An 18,434-nucleotide genomic window follows, 5' to 3' on the forward strand; every position below is an offset into this window, starting at 1 on the left:
CAAACCGCAGATACTCAGGTCGCGGTTGGTGAGACCTGCCACAATTTCCCACTCGCAGATATTTAAAACCGTGATTGGGAAACCCGTGGTTGGCGTGGGATTACTGTAGTAGTAGTAGTAGTAGTAGTAGTAGTAGTAGTAATAAACATGAACTCAGTTCTCCAGCAGTAAGTGCAAGCAGTGCATGCACAAGTCAGAAGCAATATAGATGCTATTGAAGAATCCAGTTGCTTGTGTATCTAATCAATTTGGGGGTGGGGGTTTAAAAAATGACAAATCCTTAATCCTATAAGGCAGCTTCTTCTTTCCCCATGAGTGCCGCAACATCTACATTGATAATACAAGATTTCCATATGGTTTGTGGCAAACCATATGAAGTAAATCTGCTTTCTGGGAACCTGTAATGCTTGTCACAAGCGGCTGTAACCACACAGCAAGTTATTCACCAGTCTCACGGCATGTGCTGTTCTGCCTTCTGAAGCATCTTTTGAAAGTGCTGCTGTGTGAACCATTGTATACAAAGCAGCTCCTCAAGCTGCTTTACACATTTGGCCCCCAGAAGCATGTGGCATAGACTCCCTGTGATTGTACCACTTCAGAATCTGGCTAGAAGAGGGCATTCGTGTAAAACAAAACAAAAAAGAAACCCTGTTCATGCAAAACAACTCTGTAGGAAAAATGGGCTCCAACCTAGCTTTCTTCCTGATGCATTCATTTTCTGGGTGCAAGGAATTATCGACCCAAGAGAGCATCCCAATACGTGATCCTCCACTTGCATGTTTGAAGTGAAGACTGTACCATGTGCTTGCCCTGGGAAGACTGTACCATGTGCTTTTCCTGAACATGCAGATGGACTGTAAGGGCCAATCAAAACATGAAGGCACCTACAAATGGTGCCAAGAAACACTTTGGCACAGCTGTGGCCCATCCAGAAATGTTTGTTTTTGTATTTATTACACTTCTATCCTGACTTTTGGCCAAAGAGCTCGAGATGATAGATGTGGCTTTAGAGGCACATAGCTGCTTAGGAACATAGGCAGCTGCCTTCTACCAAGTCAGACCATTGATCCATCTAGCTCATTATTGTCTTCACAGACTGGCAGCGGCTTCTCCAAGGTTGTAGGCAGGAATCTCTCTCAGCCCTATCCGGAGATGCCACCAGGGAGGGAACCTGGCGCCTTCTGCATGCGAGCAGGAAGGTGCTCTTCCCAGAGCAGCCCCATCCCCTAAGGGGAATCTCTTTCAGTGCTCACACATATAGAGGGTACTCTCACGATCACTGGAAAGTGGGCCAAGGGAGCTTAGCCCACTTTCCAGTCATTATGAGAACCAGCATACTCGCAGGCAACCCCTGTGGTTCCCTGGCGGCTAGCCCGCCAAAGTAGCCCTCCCCTTAGCCCAGATTAGCGGAGCAAGCGCTTCACTAACCTGGGCTTCCTGATTGTGTATTGCCATGCCATGGCTCCGCACCACGATTCCGCAACACACAAGGAGACCCCCAGTAGGGAGGCTGCAAGCAGTCTCCTGGGCTCGGGGGTCTCTCCAGGATGCCCCTTGCGCTCACACGGGGCATCCTGGAACTTCCGGCTAAGCCCACTCTCCCCACAGAACCCCCTCTGGCGGGTCTCACTGATTGTGAGATTCGCCTCATAGTCTCTCATTCCAGTTCAAACCAGGGTGGACCCTGCTTAGCAAAGGGGACCATTAATGCTTCCTACCACAAGACTAGCTCTGCAGTGGATTGGGGGGCAGCTTTCAATAAGACAATGACATGGGGCGGGGACCTCCAGCCCCCCCCCCATGCACCATGGGTTTGATATCATTCTACAGGGCATGTCTGTTGGAGACCCAGCTCCAGTTGCATCGTTTATTTACACCTTCTAATCTAGTGACCACTAGGGGCATTAGGAGGAGAGATCATGAGGAAGGATCTTCCTCTTTATTTCCCTCCTTCTTGTTGTCTTTCCCTCTGCTCTGGCTTTCTCTGATTGGTAGACTGACAGGCCATTCACACAACCAGCTCTACCCAGGCTAGCTCAACCCTACCCAGATAGACCTGGTTGTGTGAACCTCCAGGACTGGGACTAGCCCTGGTGCTCCTCAGCTGGGTAGCCTGGGTTCTAAAGCCAGGCTAAAAGTGAGGTTGGAGGATGTGCGTGAACCTCCTAACTCACTCCTGGCTCCTGTGGGTGAGCAGGCTGCCGGCAGCCATACTCACCATAGAGTTGAGGGGGTTGAGTGACCCAACCACCAGGCATTCCCCCAATGGACCATGCACTTGCATGGTTCATTGAGGGCTTACTAGAGGCTGGACATCCTCCCCCTGTCTCTCCTTTGCCACACCACTCACCACCCTGGCTCTTGTGAGGCCGTGTGAGCAGCAGAGCCCTGGTCAGGATCCAGATCATGTGTGGGGGAGGCAGGGAGGCTTGTGCCTTCCTCACAACCTTCCCCGGGCCAGCTAATTTTGTTCAGCTGAAAGAAGGACCTTTGATACGCTCAGGGATCTTTCACTTCCTCCTCCCTGCTCTGCCTGCATTCTAGGGATGTGCAAAAAATGTGGCCAAATTGATTCAGCTCGAAACTGCTTGCACAGAAAGAGATTCCTTCAAATTGATTCGAATACAGGCAAATTCAAATCGAATTCACGTTGAATTCGAGCAAATTCAATTCAAGTTCAGGCACATTTGAATCTATTCAAACAAATCCCATTATGTTCAAGCAGTTTCAAGTATGAATTGGTTCAGTCGAATTTCTGGCACATCCCTACTGCATTCTCCACTAGCCATGCAACTTCTTTATCTCCCTCTCTGCTCTGCATTATGAAGATTGAAAGCTCAGGGACATAGGATTTTCTATCCAAGTATGTAACTTGCTTTGCTATAATTGGGATGAACAAAACCTCTTGCCTCCAAGAGTTCTAAGGGTGGATTCAGGCATCATGCAGAACCCTAGTTTATTTTTGTCTAACTGTGATTGGTTTGTATGGCTGTGCCAGTTTATTGATTAACTCCCCAATAGCCTTGCCTGGCCAGAGCTTAGCTATCAGGATCAGGGTCTTGTTTAGCTGTTTGCTCATTGCTAGAAAAATGAAGCACAAACTCAAAGGATAAAAGTTAAGAGTATATTAGGTATCTCACCACTCTAGGTAGTCTGCAAATCAGAATCCAGCCACACAGAAAAGCAATTTTAAAAACCGAAAGCAATACTGGTATTGATTAGTCAAATCATGAACCGGAGACCTGATATGAATATTATGACAACTCCCAATAATAAGGCTCAGACTTTTATAGTATTTTCCTCAGAGGACGATCTTAATTTGTGTATTGCTTTATGATGGGCTATTACAGCTTAGAAACCACCACCCATCTCTGAATGTCAAACTATCAAACATATTTAGCTTTTGCTGATAAAGTTTTTTATGCTGGCATGTCAATTATCCCTTCGGCCGTTCGCCCAAAAGTATCCTCTTCCAGAAAGTCCCTTCCATAATGCCAATAAGCAAAAACTTCAGTCTTCAAGTGAAAGGTGAAGTTTCCCATTCTCCTCATGGTATAGTGGCTGACTTTCAGTTGTCAGCAAAACAGTGGAAAGTCCTAGGTATCTTTACTCATTTACTTAATGTACTCTCATGATATATGTAAGCCTAAAGGCACCAGCCTAGCACTTTGCTTCCCAAAAATATCTGGTAAATGGCCAATCTTTACTTCCTCTTTCCCATTATGTCTGGAAATAACCTGACGGTCATTTTCAGTTCCTCTTTTTCCATAACTATGGGAGATCTTGAAATAACTTGCAGACAAAGCTTAACTGTTAAAATAGCTGAAACTGCAGGTTTAATGAGCAGACCTTTTGCTGAATTATTCATTCATTCATTCATTCATTCATTTGTTCAATTTCTAGACCACCCTTACAGAATAGCTCAGGGCGATATAGCATATACTTGAAACTATGCTGAATAGAATATACTTTAGGTGGGCAGGATTTCATAACTTAGGCTACACTGAGAGTTGGTTCACATAATGACAGTAGTGGGGACCCAGTGGAAATGTAGGATCGCTGAGGCATGTAATTTAGATCTGAAGTGGGCTTAGCAATATGGGTTTGATGTGGGTTTGATGCATTGCCAATCAGGAGTCTGAGGAAAATTCTGAGTTCACACAACACACAATATGAGAGCATGCAAGCCTCAGAGATCCTACATTCCTATCGAGCCACCATTACTGTCATCATACAAACCAGTCCTGAAAGTTGCATATCAGTCACATGTTAATCAGCCTTTGAGTTGGAAAATCCTGCTGTGCCTTTAGGTTTGCTTGGTTGTATTTCCACCGACAATTTTGCTGTGTCTTTTGAGCTTTGACTCGTGTGCCTCTTTCCCCAGGGCTCCCAGATCTCGTGCCTGATCCAAACTATGTCCAAGCGTCCACCTATGTCCAAAGAGCTCACCTCTACTCCCTCCGCTGTGCTGCCGAGGAAAAATGTCTTGCAAGGTATGGCTCTTTGAGGGTTTCCAGAGGCCAATAAAATGCAGAATCTGTAAAGCTTTCATTCAAGTTCCAAGCATGATTATTCTGCAGCCTTCTGTGTGTCTTCCTTTCCCCCATTCGCTAGTGAAGTAGTCATGAAAAGGAGTGGGTTCTTTCAGTGAGATAAGAAGCCCTGAAGGAGTCTGTGTGCAAGAAATAAACATAGGCCCCACTGGATAATTAACACATAGGGATCAATGGGAAACTAAAAAATACTAATATCTCCCTAATAGCTGGGCAGAAAGTTCTGAAATTTCACATGGAGTTCCTACATGGTAATATTAAATGTGTGGACATTCAAGGAAATCAGTCCACCTGTTGATTTTTAATGATTTTTTTTAAAAATAAACATTTTTTTTAATCATTAAAAAATCAATGGGTGGACTGATCTCTTTGAACATCCAAACATTTAATGCTACCATCATGTAGGAACTCCATGTGAAATTTCAGGGCTTTCTGCCCAGCCATTAGGGAGATAATATTTTTAAGTTTCTTATTGGTCCCTATGGGGAAATTATCCAATGGGGCCTATGTTCAATTCTTGCACACAGACCCCTTCAAAACATGTTACACCACTGAAAGTTTGTTTCATTCATTTCAATTTATTTCCAGCCAGCCATTCAAGAAGTATTAATATATTTGAGTTTCCAATTAATCCCTAAGGGAAAATTCTGATTTAAGTTGGAAAGTCAGGCACAGCTCCCCCTAGTGGTGGCCCATGTTCGTAGCACATGCTTACTCAATTGTAGATCCGCCCGGGATTCTTTTTGGAATGCAAGAGTTCACCTGCAAGTGGCGCTGCGAAAACTGTGCAGTCTCCCTGCTCAGCATGTGTACAGAGTATTGTGCTAGGAGGAATGCAGAAGCCTTCAGAGGATGCAAAGACATAGCCCCAGTGGGAGTGGCCACCTCCATGTGGCATTGCAGAGGCTGCTGCAGATTCATTCATCAGCACAGCCCGGCAACCCAGCTAAGATTACTATCTGGCCAGGAGAGAAAACCACCCCTGCCTCTTTAGAGATTAGAGATTTGCAGTAATCAGCCACCTGGTTGCATTTCATGCATGGAACTAAGCATGATCCTCTGCTACCTCTTCAGATCCAACTGCTGTGAAAGGGAGAGCTGCAACAGCTGGTTCAGTCATTCCCAGCATTCACCCGGGATGGGGGGATAGTTCTTGCCTAGAAAGCAACTTGCCTATTGCTGTGCCTGCTTGTGCCTTCTTCCAGTACTGCCTACACCCCTGAAGCAACAGACTATGATGTCCGGGTGCTGCTGCGCTTCCCCCAGCGAGTGAAGAATCAGGGGACCGCAGATTTCCTGCCCAACCGGGCCCGCCATGCCTGGGAGTGGCACAGCTGCCATCAGTGAGTAGGGCGAATGCTTTGGTCTCTGGCCAACAGGGAATATGACTGGGAAACTGGGATGGGAAGGGGGAAGATGGGGGAAGTCAAGAGCCCCTGATTAATCAGTTCTTGCCCAGCTTCTTATGTGCTTCAGCTGCTGATTTACCTCTGATTTCTTCGTCTTATATTGTTGTTGTTGTTGTTTTATTTTATTTTATTTTATTTTATCCTATATATATGCTGCCTGATATGGGCATCCCTAGGCGGTGTACAAAATTTAAAACACCACAGATATAGGAACTTAGGAAACTGCCTTATACTGAGTTGGACCATTGATCTTGGGATGTGCAAACAGGTTTGATGTTGAACAGGTTCGACATTGAACCGGTTTGGTTTCATGGTTTGATATCAAACTGAAAACACACACACAACTTCCCCAGTTCAGTTCGCTATCAGCCTGAAACCACCACCCCGCCGTTTGGCGGGGGTTCACAATCTTTTTTTAAAAAAATTAAACTTTTAAAAATTAAAATTGACTTACTGCCACCCAGTACAGAGGCGTCTATAAGTTCCCCATCCCCCAGCAGCCTCCATTTATGTACAAATCACTGGGTCATGACCCAGGCCACGCAGAGGCCCATTGGGCATTTGTGGCAGCCTCTAAAATGGAGGGTAGGCCCAGAATGGGCCGAAGACCGCCTGAACAGGGTGATTTGGACATACATGGAGGCCAGCAGTGGGGGGACTTCTAGAGACACCCCCCCTCCACTGCTGAATCTAAGCCCCTGGACTGGGTGGCAGTAACTAAAATTTAATTTTTTAAAGTTTAAAATAATTTAATCACAAAACACCCCGCCCCCTGCCCCTGCAAACCGAACCGGGGGCAGGGGGTGTTCAGGGGTGCCCAAACTGAACATGCCCATTCTGGTACAAGTCCAGTCCGAACTCAAACTGAATCAGGCAACCCAGTTTTGTGCACACCCCTACATTGGTCCATCTAGTTCAGTATTGTCTTCACGGACTGGCAGCGGCTTCTCCAAAGTTGCAGGCAGGAATCTCTCTCAGCCCTATCTTGGAGATGCTGCCAGGGAGGGAACTTGGAACCTTCTGCATGCAAGAAGGCAGGTGCTTGCTCTTCCCAGAGCAGCTGGTCTGGGAAGGAGGAGAGCTGGTCTTGTGGTAGCAAGCATGACTTGCCCCCTTAACTAAGCAGGGTCCGCCCTGGTTGCATATGAAAGGGGGGAGAGCAACTGGCCCTCTCGATCCCCAGCACAGTACCTCCAGTGACTGTTGCTAGCTTGTGTTTCTTTTTAGATTATGAGCCCTTTGGGGACAGGGAGCCATCTTATTTATTTGTTATTTTTCTATGTAAACCGCTTTGGAAACATTTGTTGAAAAGCGGTATATAAATATTTGTTGTTGTTGTTACAGTGCTCACACATGTAGACTCTCATTCAAATGCAAACCAGTGCAGACCCTGCTTAGCAAAGGGCACAATCCATGCTTGCTACCACAAGACCAGCTCTCCTCCCACCATTGGTTCACACAGTCAGAATTGTCAGTTTACCAAGGAATCAGACATTACCACGACACACACACTTGCTTCCAATTTCTGGTTGCAAGAGCCCAGAAATGTTCAGCGATACCAGCTTTGCACTGCACCAACCCAACGCATAAGTGGATTCGAAAAGCCAAGTTCAAATCCTAGATTAATGGTTCCAGTTAAATATTGGATTGCCACACTGCCACCTGGACATCACCAAAAATGCCCAGGTTCTCATGATCGGAAATCAGGAGCATGTGTGCCATTATCGTGTGAACCTGCCCTGGGTCCTTGTTGTATCTAATTTCTCCCCAATTGCTACTGCCAGAGTACCCTGGAGCTTCTGTATTAAGCCCAAGACATGTGTTTTCATCCTGGCTCAGGGATGAAAGATCCGCTCTCTAAGCATTCACCCTTCGATTTGCTGAACCCTCCACCCCGCCACCAAACCTAATCTTGTGGTAGCAAGCATGAATTGTCCCCTTTGCTAAGCAGGGTCTGACCCAGTTTGCATTTGAATGGGAGACTACAGTACATGTGAGGTTCCCTCCCTGGCATCTCCAGATAGGGCTGAGAGAGACTCCTGTCTGTAACCTTGGAGAAGCTGCTGCCAGTCCGTGGAGACAATACTAGGGATGTGCGAACAAGTTCAATGTCTAACAGGTTCAACATCAAACCTGTTCGGTTTGACGGTCCGATATCGAAGTGAACCCCCCTGGTTCAGTTCATTATCGGATCGAAACCCACCCATCTCGGCCATTCCGGGGTTTGGGGGGGATATACATTTCTTTTACCCCTTCAGGGGGCTTCTCTGAGGCCACAGGGGGGTCTCTGGAGGTTCACTTCCCCCCACCAGCCTAAATTATGCTCCCAATCGCCCAGTTGGGGCAGTAATCCGGGTTTCACCCCTGTCATGGTGGCCATTTTGGAGACTGCTGTGCATGTCCAATGGGCCTCTTTGTGGCCGGGTCATGACTGAACTGAACTGAGGGGGGCGTTGAGGGGGGTGCAGAACTGAAATAGCCTGGTCTGGTTTGGGCCCAGTTCAGACTCAAACCAAACCGTGCCATCCAGTTTTGTGCACACCCCTAGACAAAACTGAACTAGATGGACCAATGTTCTCACTCGGTATCAGGCAGCTTCCTCTGCTCCTATCTTCAATCTCCAAAATGTAGGTTTCGGATCCCCCAAAAGTATATTTCCTCCCATCATTTACATGAGGGGTGGCTGATTAAGATTGCCCTCTGTTTCCCCCACCCCGCCCCAACTCCCCATGTTCACTTCTAATGCAGGTGTGTGACTGTGTTTGTACTCCATCCGCAGGCATTACCACAGCATGGATGAGTTCAGCCACTACGACCTGCTAGACGCTGCCACGGGCAAAAAAGTGGCAGAGGGCCACAAGGCAAGCTTCTGCCTGGAAGACACCACCTGTGACTTTGGGCACCTGAAGCGCTATGCCTGCACCTCACACACCCAGGTGAGGGCAGCTGGCAGTTTTAACAGAGTGAATTTTGATTTGTATGGCCAATAAGATTAGAACACTCCAGTTGTACGGGCTTAATGAAAACAGCTTATAGTTTGAGGTATGTGGGTTTGGGTTTGTTATAAACTGTATGAAAACTCTGCTATAGTTGCTGTGGTGTTTTTGGTGAATCCATTCCTTGGTCCAGACCAGCTTTTGAATGGGGGTTTACTTAAATCGACTTGACGGCACACTTTACCTTTAGGTACTTGTATTCCAGTCGTGGAGTTGAGGTGGGGCTAACAAACAGCCAGCAGCAAGAGCACTGAAAAGGTGGTCTGCATTTGCTTCTCTGTACAGAATATCTGTCTAATTAAACTATTAATATTCCTGATAGCCATTCGTGATCCAACATCTTTAACTGCCTTTAAAAGATCCCTTAAGACACATATTTTTAGCCTGGCTTTTGGTACTCAATTAACAGTTAAAGCATTCAAAGGAGTTTAAAAACCCTGGGAAACCAGGTTGCAGCAAGTTACAGGTGAAACGCGGAAAATTAGAATATTGTGCAAAAGTCCATTAATTTCAGTAATGCAAATTAAAAGGTGAAACTGATATATGAGACAGATGCATTACATGCAAAGCGAGATATAACAAATTAAGGCTTGACTTATCTCGCTTTGCATGTAATGCATCTGTCTCATATATCAGTTTCACCTTTTAATTTGCATTACTGAAATTAATGGACTTTTGCACAATATTCTAATTTTCCGAGTTTCACCTGTAGAAACATTTACAACAAATTAAAAACCCTGGAAGGCCAGGCCAAACAAATAGGTTTTGAGGGCTCTCCTGAAGGCCAATAGTGAATCCAAATTACTGATATCTCCAGGGAGTGCATTCCACAGCCCAGGAGCAGCTACAGAGAAGACCTGCCTTTGAGATCTTTGAGATGCCAGGGAAGGAACTTGGAACCTAGATGCCATGCTCTTTCCAGAGCAGCCCCATCCTCTAAGCAGAATATCTTACAGTGCTCATACATGTAGTCTCCCATTCAAATGCAAACCAGGGCAGACCCTGCTTAGCAAAGGGGACAAATCACACTTTCTACCACAAGACCAGCTCTCCTCTTGCACCACCTCTCCTCAGTTGTCTCCACCTTCAAGACAACTGAAGTCTCACGTGAAGCCACCTGCTCTGGAATCAAACCATTGGTCCATCTTGTAGTGTCTACTCTGCTGGCCACCCAAGGGTCTTTCCCAGCCCAGGTATATAGGAGTGTCCCATATTCTGGGAAACACGCCAGCAGGGATTCAAACCGGCAACCTCTGGCTTGCTAGTCAAGTCATTTCCCCCGCTGGGCCATTAGCTGGTTGGTGTTTCTCTTATGTTTCTTTTTTAGATTGTGAGCCCTTTGGAGACAGGGAGCCATTTTATTTAATTTATTTGTGAACCACTTTGGGGGCTTTTGTTGAAAAGCAGTATATAAATATTCATCCTATTCATTTCTGTAAATCAGTATCTAATTAAAAGCCTGGGTGAACAGATGTGTCGTAACTGCCCTTTTAAAAGTTTTCAGAGGTGGAGAGGCTCTTATTTCAACAGGAAGCGCATTCCAAAGCCTTGGGGCAGCAACCGAGAAGGCCCTGAGTAGCCACCAGATGAGCCAATGGCAACTGCAGATGAACCTCTCCTGAACCTGAACCCTTCTGCATACCCTTATGACAAAGACCTCTTTTCGTTTCCTGTCTTTTCAGGGTTTGAGCCCGGGTTGCTATGACACTTACAATGCTGACATTGATTGCCAGTGGATTGATATCACCGACGTGCAGCCTGGGAATTATATCTTAAAGGTTAGTTTTCCTCTTTCTAGCACTGCTAAATGCTCGAGGGCCGAAATGAGCAGCGTGCTCTCCTTGGTGGAAAGCAATGGCTGTATTCTTCTTCTGCACATTTCAGTTGTGACAAAAACTTGTGTTGGCTTTTCTGCTTTTTTTTTTTTTTTTTTTTGTTAGTCCTTGAAATGTTTCGCAGCCAAAATGCAGGTCTCCAGACCATTCATATATTTGTTCATATTCTTTGGCGGGGGATACTTCTCAATAAAAAAGACAGATAAAATTAAAAACCTACAGGAGACAGAATAAAGGCCACAAAGCCTGACTAAAATGATGGATTTTTAAGTGTCTCTTAAAAATGGGGGAGGATTTTTTTAAAATGTATTTTTAAGTGTCTCCTAGGGGAGGGATCATGGCAAAGTTCATCCAGCATGCCATTCCAAAGTGGGTGGGACACAACCAAAAAGGCCCTGTCTAGTCCTCACCAACCAGATATCAGTTAGTGGCAGGGCTATGAGCAGGGCCTGAGGTGTCGAATGGAGGGCCTCATCAGATTCTTATGGGCAAATGCAGTCTGACCGATAGGGCTTTAAAAGTTTTTTTAAAAAAACACAACACTTTCAATTTGGCCTAGAGGCAAACTGATAACCAGTGAAGCTGCCACAGGTTGGGTGTTATACTCATGAAGTGACTGGGCCCCATGAGCATCCTTGTAGCAGCATTCTGGGCCTGCTGAAGCTGCTGAACTGTCTTCAAGGGCAGCCCCACATAGAGCACATTGCAGTAATCCAATCTGGATATCAGATATGACAGCTGAGCTGAATAGAGACTGTTGCTCTCTACCTGCTAAATATACGGGTGAAACTCGGAAAATTAGAATATCGTGCAAAAGTCCATTAATTTCAGTAATGCAAATTAAAAGGTGAAACTGATATATGAGACAGACGCATTACATGCAAAGCGAGATAAGTCAAGCCTTAATTTGTTATAATTGTGATGATCATGGCGTACAGCTCATGAAAACCCCAAATCCACAATCTCAGAAAATTAGAATATTACATGGAACCAAGAAGACAAGGATTGAAGAATAGAACAATATCGGACCTCTGAAAAGTATAAGCATGCATATGTATTCAGTACTTGGTTTGGGCCCCTTTTGCAGCAATTACTGCCTCAATGCGGCGTGGCATGGATGCTATCAGCCTGTGGCACTGATGAGGTGTTATGGAAGACCAGGATGCTTCATTAGCGGCCTTCAGCTCTTCTGCATTGTTTGGTCTCATGTCTCTCATCCTTCTCTTGGCAATGCCCCATAGATTCTCTATGGGGTCAGGTCAGGCGAGTTTGCTGGCCAATCAAGCACAGTACACTGTATACTTTTCAGAGGTCCGATAGTGTTCTATTCTACAATCCTTGTCTTCTTGGTTCCATGTAATATTCTAATTTTCTGGGATTGTGGATTTGGGGTTTTCATGAGCTGTACGCCATGATCATCACAATTATAACAAATTAAGGCTTGACTTATCTCGCTTTGCATGTAATGCGTCTGTCTCATATATGAGTTTCACCTTTTAATTTGCATTACTGAAATTAATGGACTTTTGCACAATATTCTAATTTTCCGAGTTTCACCTGTAAGAGAACCAGCATTTCAAGGTGCCTCTTTGCCCATTTGAAGTAGCAGGGGTGATCATGAGAGCATTCAGCTTAAAAGTTTTCCATTCCAGAGACCTAACTCTATTTATTTATTTATTTATTTATTTATTAACAAATGGATTATGTTTGTTATAAATAACGTAACAAATTGTTCTCTGGGTGGCTTACAACACAACATTAAAACATGAGATAAAAATATACAATACATCAAATCATAACAATCAAAAGGGGGGGGCAAAGAAAAAACAAAATACAAAACAAAACAATGTATATATGAGTTAAAATCAGATCAAATTAAAATTTAAAAGGCCGGGTGGACAAAAAGGTCCTCATCTGGCTTCTAAAAGAACAAAGTGATGAAGCCAGACTAACCTTATTGAGGAGGCTATTCCATAAACAGGTGCAACCACTGAAAAGGCCCTCTCCCTAGTAGCCACCTGCCTCAACTTATTTGGAGGGGGCACTTGGAGGAGGGCCTCTGAAAAAGATCTTAAGGTTCAGATTGAGACATATGGGGCAAGGCACTCTCTGAAATTGTATTTTATTTTTTCTGTTTGTTGTCTCAGGTCCAGGTGAATCCCAAATATATCGTGATGGAGTCCGATTTTACCAACAATGTGGTGAGATGCAGTGTTCACTACACTGGGCGCTATGTTGCCACAACAAACTGCAAAATTTCCCAGTAAGAGTCCTTGTGCAATGCTTCCGTTCCACCTAAAATCTCTCCTTAGTCTTTTGTGCAGTACATGTGTGGATGTTGTTTAAGCAGGACAGGCAGTGGACTTTTGAACAGACTTTTCACTAGTACATTTGGTGAATGTCATATACAAATAGGCTTCTGACTTCAATTCAAAGTTTCATCTGCCTCTGCTTCTGCCACACAGCAAGCTTGGCAGAACTATCTCAGAATTCATCCTGAAAGTAGATGGACCTTCGAGGGAAAGAACCCAGTCATTAAGCTATGTGCCACTGAGGAAGGAATATTTTTCTACCACTTAGCAAAGAAAAGTTCTCAAAGCAGTTTATATGGTCAAAGGCAGGGCTGCAGAAATCCACTAGTCTAGTAGTCTGTGATGAGTGAAAATTGATGCCTGATGAGTGAAAAAAAATCCTGATGAGTCAAGCTACCAACATAGCTTGGTGAGTAAAATATGTTGTCTGACTGATAAACTGAGTCAACATTTCTTCACCCTTGGTCAAAGGTATGAGAAAATGTCTCCCAGTTTCAAAAGCTCTCTCTCTCTCTCTCTCTCTCTCTCTCTCTCTCTCTCTCTCACACACACACACACACACACACACACACACACACTGGAAACACCATTAGCGGCCACTGGGAGATGCTGTGCTGGGATTGAACAGGACCAGCGGTTGCTAAATATAAGACAGCCACCACTTTAAAAGGTGCCTCTTTGCCCCCTTAGCAGGGGTGATTCTCAGACTTTATGCCATAAGAGGGCCTGAATATGGTTCCCTGCCCCTAAAGGGGCTCACAATTCTAATGCAAACATAAAAGAAGCACCAGCAATAGCCAATGGGAGGGATTCTGTGCTGGGGTTGGAGAGGGCCAGTTGCTCTCCCCCTGCTAAATAGAAGAGAGTCACTACTTTAACAAATGCTTCTCTGCCCAATTAACAGGGGATTTACATAGCAAAGGAATGAGTGAGTGGGAGCTTCCCTATTCCAAAGAGGTTCATAATCTAAACAGAAACGCAAGAGAAATTCCAGCGGCAGCCACTGGAGGGTCATTAGGCTGGGCTGAACAGGGACAGTTGCTCTCCCCCTGCTAAATCTAAAAGGCCAACCACTTTAAAAGCTACCATCTTTGCCTGGTTATCAGGGATAATCCTGGTCTATAGGTAAGGTAAAGTGTGCCGTCGAGTCGGTGTCAACTCCTGGCAGCCACAGAGCCCTGTGGTTGTCTTTGGTAGAATTCAGGAGGAGTTTACCATTGCCATCTCCTGCGCAGTATGAGATGATGCCTTTCAGCATCTTCCATTATCGCTGCTGCCTGATGTAGGTGTTTCCCATAGTCTGGGAAACACACCAGCGGGAATTTGAACCAGTAACCTCTGGCTTGCTAATCAAGTCATTTCTCCGCTGTGCCATTAGGTGGTATAACCACCCCATTAGCAAGAAAGACCAGTCACCCAGCATCTGCAATGGTTTTAATTTTTTGATTGACTTAAAATGTTCCACTTCACAAGGGATTTTGGGGGTGGTGTTCAGAGAATTTTGGAAGATGCAAGCAAATCTCTGGAAAGGAAGCTGACTCAGATGTGAGAGCCAGCATGGTGTAGCGGTTAGAATGTTGGACTAGGACCGGGGAGATCCGAGTTCAAATCCCCATGCAACCATGAAACTCACTGGGTGACTCTGAGCCAGTCACTTCTCTCTCATCCTAACCTACCTCAGAGGGTTGCTGAGGGGTCAACATAACCCTCTGCACTGCTCTGGGCTCCTTAAAAGCAGAGTGGGATATAAATCAATGTAAAAATAAATAAAATAAATGTTAATGAAAAAAGCAAGGCAGGGATGCTCAAATGTGGGTACCCAGATGTTGCTGGACTTCAGCTCCCATCATTGTGGCTGGGGATGTCATCCAGTAACATCCAGGGGCTCACGTTTGAGCATCCCTGCCTTGATTGTTTATTTAAGGAATTAAATATTTTAATAAATTATTTTAATGTATTTAAAACAATTAATTTAATAAATTATTTAATTTGTTGAATACATTACATAAATAATAAACGAGTCCCTTTTTATTGCACGGCCAGGGTTGCCGATCTAGATGGACATCTTCTTCCCTTCCAATGGGAAGTTCTCCTGCACACACTTGATTAGAATGGACAGGCAATCCTGCTGCTGCAGGTGCCTAGCAAGAGAAGAGCTCATGCCATTCAGAGGCCCGCTATTTCATTAGTAACCACGAACGACTGCTTTGATCTCTCCTTCAGCCCCATCCCAGCCTCTCTGAGCGTCTGTGTTTTTCCCTTTCTGGGGGTTGACCAGAGCGAGTCTGTTCCTACTTCTAACCACATTAAGTGTACGGCCAGCATAAACAGGAGCTTTTCCCAGAACTGCACTGCGATGCTTGTTGATTTTGACAAAGGAACTGAGGTGGGGGAAAGAGAGGAATGGAGTGTTCCCCACTAAAATTATGTAGATGTATGGCTGCTCTTTTTAAAAAACAATTCTGTCCTAAAAATTCATTTCTAGCCTTTTGCTCCAACTTGGGTTTTGAATGGGGAAACCAGCACATACTCAAAGCCTGCCAGCAGTGGATCTGGAATTCCGTGGAGGATTCAGTGCAAATTTCCCTGGACAGGCAGGATCCTGTGCTGCAGAGGGGCCAGTTCTGATTGCCCCAATGTTGGGATTCGGAAAGAGAGGTGCAGAAACGAGGTGGATGCAAACACACCTCAGGTCGGCATCCAAGCTGGATCTGACTGTACAAGTCACAAACTGGGCAGCCCTGAACTGCCATCTGTCTCCAGCCTTTATCTTCACTCATGAGGACTAGTAACACACTTTTCTTTTAAAACCATAAAAAGAGAATCTGAGCTCATCAGAACGTCTCATCCCACTGCAGACTTTACACAAAGATCCTGCAGAAATGCCTAAAAATACATTGTCTTAACACTTCTGCCCAATCTTATACATGATTACTTGGAAATACATTCCCTAAGCACATAAAAGATTGATGTCTCACCAGTTACTGTTGTGAATGGTCACTGTGCCTAAATTGTACACATATGTGCTGTGTGCAGAAACACCACAAATCGACTGTATCTCTTCATGGTTTACCTTTTCCCCACTCTATACAGGTGTGTCTGTCTGTCTGAATGGGGGGGAGAGAGAGAGAGAAAAAGAAAGAGAGAGAGAGAAGTTTAACATGCGAGGAGGCAGAGTTTAATAAAAGGAGGACTGTCTCCCCTTTCCTTCTTCCGTGTTGTTTCTCTGAAAGTGGCTTCTGGTTGTCCTTTGCAAACACGACATTGACCTTGCTGGAACTGTCAGGATTTGAACCTAGAACCTTCTGCATGCAGAGCAAATGCGTTATACCGAGCTGCCCCAAAGACCTTTACACACCAGCCTTCTACTAAATTGGCCTGACTTAGGTCAGCATTGCCTGCACTTACTGGAGCAGCTCAACAGGGCTTCCGGCAGGGTTCTGTCCCAGCCCTACCCACAGAGAGACCAGGGGTTGATCCTAGAACCCTCTGGGGCTATTCTCATGATTAACAAAAATCGGGCTAGGAGAGCCTAGCCCGATTTTTGTTCATTGTCAGAACCACCGGGCTCGGCTGCGAGCCCAGTGGTTCTAGAGCGGGTAACCCGCTCTGGAACCCCTGGTAAGAAGCAGGTTTGCGGAGCGAGTGCTCCGCAAACCTGCTTTTTACAATCGTGTAGAGCCTCATTCACTTCTACCCAGGTTTTCCTCTTCCCTTGCTTCCACACAACCAAAAATGGGAAGTACACACAGCTCCCAATCGCAGGTAGAACACAGTTTTGGATTGTGTGAATGGCTGCTTCCTGAATTAAGTTCAAGGAAGCGACATCCCAAGTCAGGCCCCACAGCCCTGTGTACTGTAAAACAAAGTCAGGTTGGATCCAGTTCGATCAGAGCCGACAGAGAAGTTGTCGGGAGGGTCGACACGCCCCCCACAAAACTGTCAGCTGGTCAGAATCTGGTCGGAATCCTAACATTTTCCTGACATTCTGTTGATTAGTTTACCAACAGACCGTACCACTCAGAGAGGACCCACAGACCCTGCGAGGCTCTCCAGCAAGGGAAAGTTTGGTTTGTTCCCACACCCCAATTTCAAGAGTGCCATCCCTTAAAACAAGCCCCATAGTCCAAAAGAAATTATCTCTAGGTGCAATGATGAATTTATTTAAAGGGACTGCACTTTCAAAATTGGAGTGGGTGGGGTGACCAAACCCACCCCTCAAGGGCCCACCATGGGGGATTGGCTTTATTGCCCACCCCATGATTCTGAGGGTGGAGATCCCTTTAAAGAAATCCCCGTAGGCAGGTTGGAAGGAAATTAAAATTTAAATGGCCTGGGCAGCCTCTCAGCTGAAAAGTGGCTTGCTGGCCATTTAACCTGGTCCAACAGAATTGTTAGAGTTCAGGTCCAGCAGGATTACCAGCAGCTCAGTCCTATCAGCCTATATAACCCCTTTTTTCTTTTTAACGTTTATAGATCTTGATCTCAACCAGGATGGCAGAAAGACAATCGAATACAAATCAAATACGGAATCGGCCTTCCCCTAGCCCCATCCCGACCCCGCAAATCCAGACTCTCTCTCAGGCTGGAGGAACGTGAAGAGGATGGGTGACTTTACAGCAAATGGCACCTACATGAGATGGAAAGCAGTGCTTCATTTTGAGAACACATGTTAAACAAGAGTTGTCACTTTAATACTTTTATAAATACTTTGGTCTTTAATCCCTGTTGCTTTCTCAAGTGGAGATTGTTGATCTTTTAGCAGGCCTGCTCAACCTTGGCCACCCCAGCTGTTTTTGGACTACCATAATCCCCAGACACAGGGGCCAGTAGCCAGGGATTATGGGAGTTGTAGGCCAGCATCTGCAGAAGGGCCTAAGTTGAGCAGCCCTGATATGGTCAGAGGTGGGTGCGATAGAAATTCTTCTTCTCCCTAATACCATCAGATTCTATGATCTTCACTTTGTAACAGTAAGATCAGGGCTGCACGACTAATGCCCTCCTGCAGATGTTGGACTACATATCCCATTATCCCCTGCCAGGATTGAGGCAAGGGACAGAGGGAGCTGTAGTTAAGGGTGTGCATGGAATTAGCTAGTCCGGTTGGGTTCAAGTTCAAACTGGACCAGTTTGGTCCAGCAACCCCTCAAATGGGTTGGAGGGAGAAGGCCCAAAGAACCAGCCAAACAGGCCGGTTTGGGCAGTAAGGGAGGCCAGTAGGGGAGGGGGAACCTGCACGGACCCCCCCCCATGCTGCCTTGAGCAACTCCCCCCAATGATGGGCTAGGGATGATGGGAGTTGCAGTCCAAAACAGATCCGTAGGTGCGT

General features: G+C 45.5%; 1 protein-coding gene across 1 annotated transcript in view; it reads left to right on the plus strand.

Moving 5' to 3' along the window:
- LOXL1 (lysyl oxidase like 1) overlaps positions 1-17,827 on the plus strand; it is a 33,206-nt gene extending 15,379 nt beyond the window's left edge. The window contains exons 2-7 of the mRNA XM_053271688.1: positions 4,385-4,493; positions 5,759-5,896; positions 8,742-8,898; positions 10,641-10,736; positions 12,941-13,056; positions 17,582-17,827. Coding sequence (XP_053127663.1) covers positions 4,385-4,493; positions 5,759-5,896; positions 8,742-8,898; positions 10,641-10,736; positions 12,941-13,056; positions 17,582-17,588 — 623 coding nt within the window. The 3' untranslated portion in view covers positions 17,589-17,827. The remainder of the gene's footprint in view (positions 1-4,384; positions 4,494-5,758; positions 5,897-8,741; positions 8,899-10,640; positions 10,737-12,940; positions 13,057-17,581) is intronic.
- Positions 17,828-18,434: the final 607 nt, after the last annotated feature.

This window comes from Hemicordylus capensis, chromosome 10, assembly GCF_027244095.1.
Source record: "Hemicordylus capensis ecotype Gifberg chromosome 10, rHemCap1.1.pri, whole genome shotgun sequence".
Lineage (NCBI taxonomy): Eukaryota > Metazoa > Chordata > Lepidosauria > Squamata > Cordylidae > Hemicordylus > Hemicordylus capensis.